A 2,786-nucleotide genomic window follows, 5' to 3' on the forward strand; every position below is an offset into this window, starting at 1 on the left:
TCCCAACTGGTCCCCCGCCGCGGCGCCGCCGCCCCCCCCCGCCGCCGCCGCCTCCTCCGTTGCCACCGCCGCCGCCGCCGGCAGATGCTTCACGTTGTACGTCAACTTCAGGCTGATAGGGATCGTCGTATATGTTGTCATGGCTCTAAATAGTGGAGAACAGCAACAAGAGATTTTGGGTCATTTAATAACCCTAATGATTACACATAACATTTGATCATAATAATAAAAAAAATAAAAAAATAATTAATAATATTTTATATTATGCTCTCATACTTTTTACATAATTTCACGTCAGTAACGTCAACTTATATTTTATGGGTACACTAAATGTTTGTGTGTCCTTTACAGACACCGCTTCCTGTATTTAATCCTAAAGAATTTCTGTTTATATCTTTTGTGGCTACAGTCACGAACAGAATACTCCAAAATTAGCTCACACTGAAATTAATGCTAGCAACCTTAGCTAGTTACCGTATTTCTCCAAAGGCCTTAGACCGGGAATGGGCAAACTATGGTCCGGGGGCCAGACGTGGCCCACTTGGATTTTTAATCTGGCCCGCCAAACTTATCTAAATTACGTTATTAATTTATATTACCATTATAATTCTGCCTTTTCCCTGCAATGCCCACATTTCCCCAGTAGATTGTGTATAAAAGGCTAAAAGCGTTTAAGCAGTTTAGCCTTTATGCATGACTTATAACATGTCATTTATCTCAAGTTTATCCGAATCCATCTAACTGCTCCTGACCCCGGCCCCCCCCCCTGTCAAATCTTAGGACCCATTTTGGCCCGCGAGTCAAAAGGTTTGCCCAGGCCTGGTTTAGACAAAGATGAAGTTGTCATGTCTATGGTACATTGCAACCATCGGTCTGGAACATGGGCCTCTCCTGTGAAACTTGAGTTAAATGACATGAACTGACCAGCGGTTTGTGCAGGACCGAGCTGTTGGAGGTGACGGTGTGCTCTCCTTCCTGCATCATGGCCATCTCCCCGCTGTCGTCAGAGCCGTCTGCCAGGCTGTTGACCGAACTGCTCTGGGAGCTGGCGCTGATTGACATGGACGGCAGAGAGTGAGAGCTCTCCATGCTGTTGACTGTGCCGGTGCGCAGCATATACTGCTCCACATCCTGTTAAAAAAAAAAAAAAAAAAATTTTTTAAAACAGGATTAGCGGAATTATCATTATCATTATCAGGAGGTATCTTGTACCCGTGTCTTGCTCTTACCTCCTCATCATCCCCTCCTTCAGGGGCAGGACCGTTGTGTGCCTCGTGGAAGAGGATTTTCTTCATCTTCCGGTACTGAAGGTTGTCCAGCTCACGGACAGCATCCTTGGTGCGTGCAATCAGGTCCATCACAGCCGTCACAGGACGTTCCCTGCATAGGAAGTGGTGCTGGGTGTAGTGATGGTGAAGAAAAAACAAATAGAGGTTATAATGTTAATAAATAGGTTCATGACAAAAAAGCAGGTAAGTTCAGAACTACATGTTAAAGATGAATAAAAATGGAGTCAAATTGGCACTGATTTTGCATTTCTTGGTCTAATTCTTTTTTTTTTTATCCCTAACGGTATTTTTAGGCTTCATGTGAAATGTAAAACCTAGTGTTATGGACTGGTTGTCCATCACACTCCTCATCTGGGCTGTTTGCTTTTCATCAATAGGTTCATGACTAGCTTTTGAAATACTACTTCATAGAAAACATTTGGATACACAACACACGTCTTTCATTTTTTCCTGAACGTATCTGCACACAAGAAAGACAGACAGACAGGCTTCATGTGAACATAAAAAAACAATTACAGTGATGCATCTCCTATAGGAAGCAGTTGCGTTCCAAGCCCCACCACTAAATGAGAAAAATCGTGAAGTAGAGGCGAGATAGTTGTTATATTTTTTACGTATATATTTACCCTTTACGAACCTCCCCCCACACTGTTATCAACCTTCCCTAGTCTGTATTACCCTTTCCCACACAATTATATCCACAGTAGAGTTGCTACGATGCATGAGCCAATCAGAGTGAGGAACAGAAAAGCATGCTCAATTAACTAATAGTACACCGAGTAGGCATCGTATTAGCCAATAGTACGCTGTGTACGACGTCATCTCGGTAAACAAAGCTACCAGCGGTCGTTTGCAAATGCGCTTATCTCAATTTCAAAACGAGAACACACATTTTTAAAGCCGAATCCTTTGTATGTATAAGATAACTTTTGTATGTATAATTATTTAATAATGTCTTTAAGTTTATTTTTTGATATATTTCGTGAGATCAGATCAAAAAAAAAAAAAAATTTTAAAAAAATTAGCGATGTACTGAGGAAGCGAAAGGAGAACCGCGATATAGGGAGGGAACACTGCATTGGGGTCTTGTACCTTGAGAAGCACATCAGAGGTAGGTCTATCCGGGGAGAGCTTCTGCAAACAGGAGTCCACAAAATTGCGGAAATAATCAGACCTGAAACACAACGAAAGCAGAATTTTATTAAATCAATTGCGATGGCGTAGCAGCGACTTCGAAGGGAACATTTTACCAACACAGGGATATGCTTGTTTTTTTTTTCTTCTACAGACACTAACCAGTGATTCGACTGCAGCACGGGGCTCTCGTTCTGGGCGATGTGGTATAAGGCACTCATCGCATTGAATCCTTTGTATGTATAATTATATAATAAGGTCTTTAAGTTTATTTTTTGATATATTACACGAGATCAAATAAAAAAAAAAAAATTTTTTAAATTAGCGATGTACTGAGGAAGCGAAAGGAGAACCGCGGTTTAG

The 2,786-nt window shown here is 41.6% G+C and overlaps 1 protein-coding gene across 1 annotated transcript in view; it reads right to left on the reverse strand.

Moving 5' to 3' along the window:
- Positions 1-2,786, reverse strand: part of taok2b (TAO kinase 2b) — a 30,059-nt gene that overhangs the window by 16,436 nt on the left and 10,837 nt on the right. Inside the window, exons 6-10 of the mRNA XM_025058056.1 lie at positions 2,586-2,655; positions 2,382-2,463; positions 1,230-1,397; positions 925-1,131; positions 41-145 (exon numbers count right to left, since the gene is read on the reverse strand). Coding sequence (XP_024913824.1) covers positions 41-145; positions 925-1,131; positions 1,230-1,397; positions 2,382-2,463; positions 2,586-2,655 — 632 coding nt within the window. The remainder of the gene's footprint in view (positions 1-40; positions 146-924; positions 1,132-1,229; positions 1,398-2,381; positions 2,464-2,585; positions 2,656-2,786) is intronic.

Source organism: Cynoglossus semilaevis, chromosome 8 (assembly GCF_000523025.1).
Source record: "Cynoglossus semilaevis isolate Cse_v1.0 chromosome 8, Cse_v1.0, whole genome shotgun sequence".
NCBI lineage: Eukaryota > Metazoa > Chordata > Actinopteri > Pleuronectiformes > Cynoglossidae > Cynoglossus > Cynoglossus semilaevis.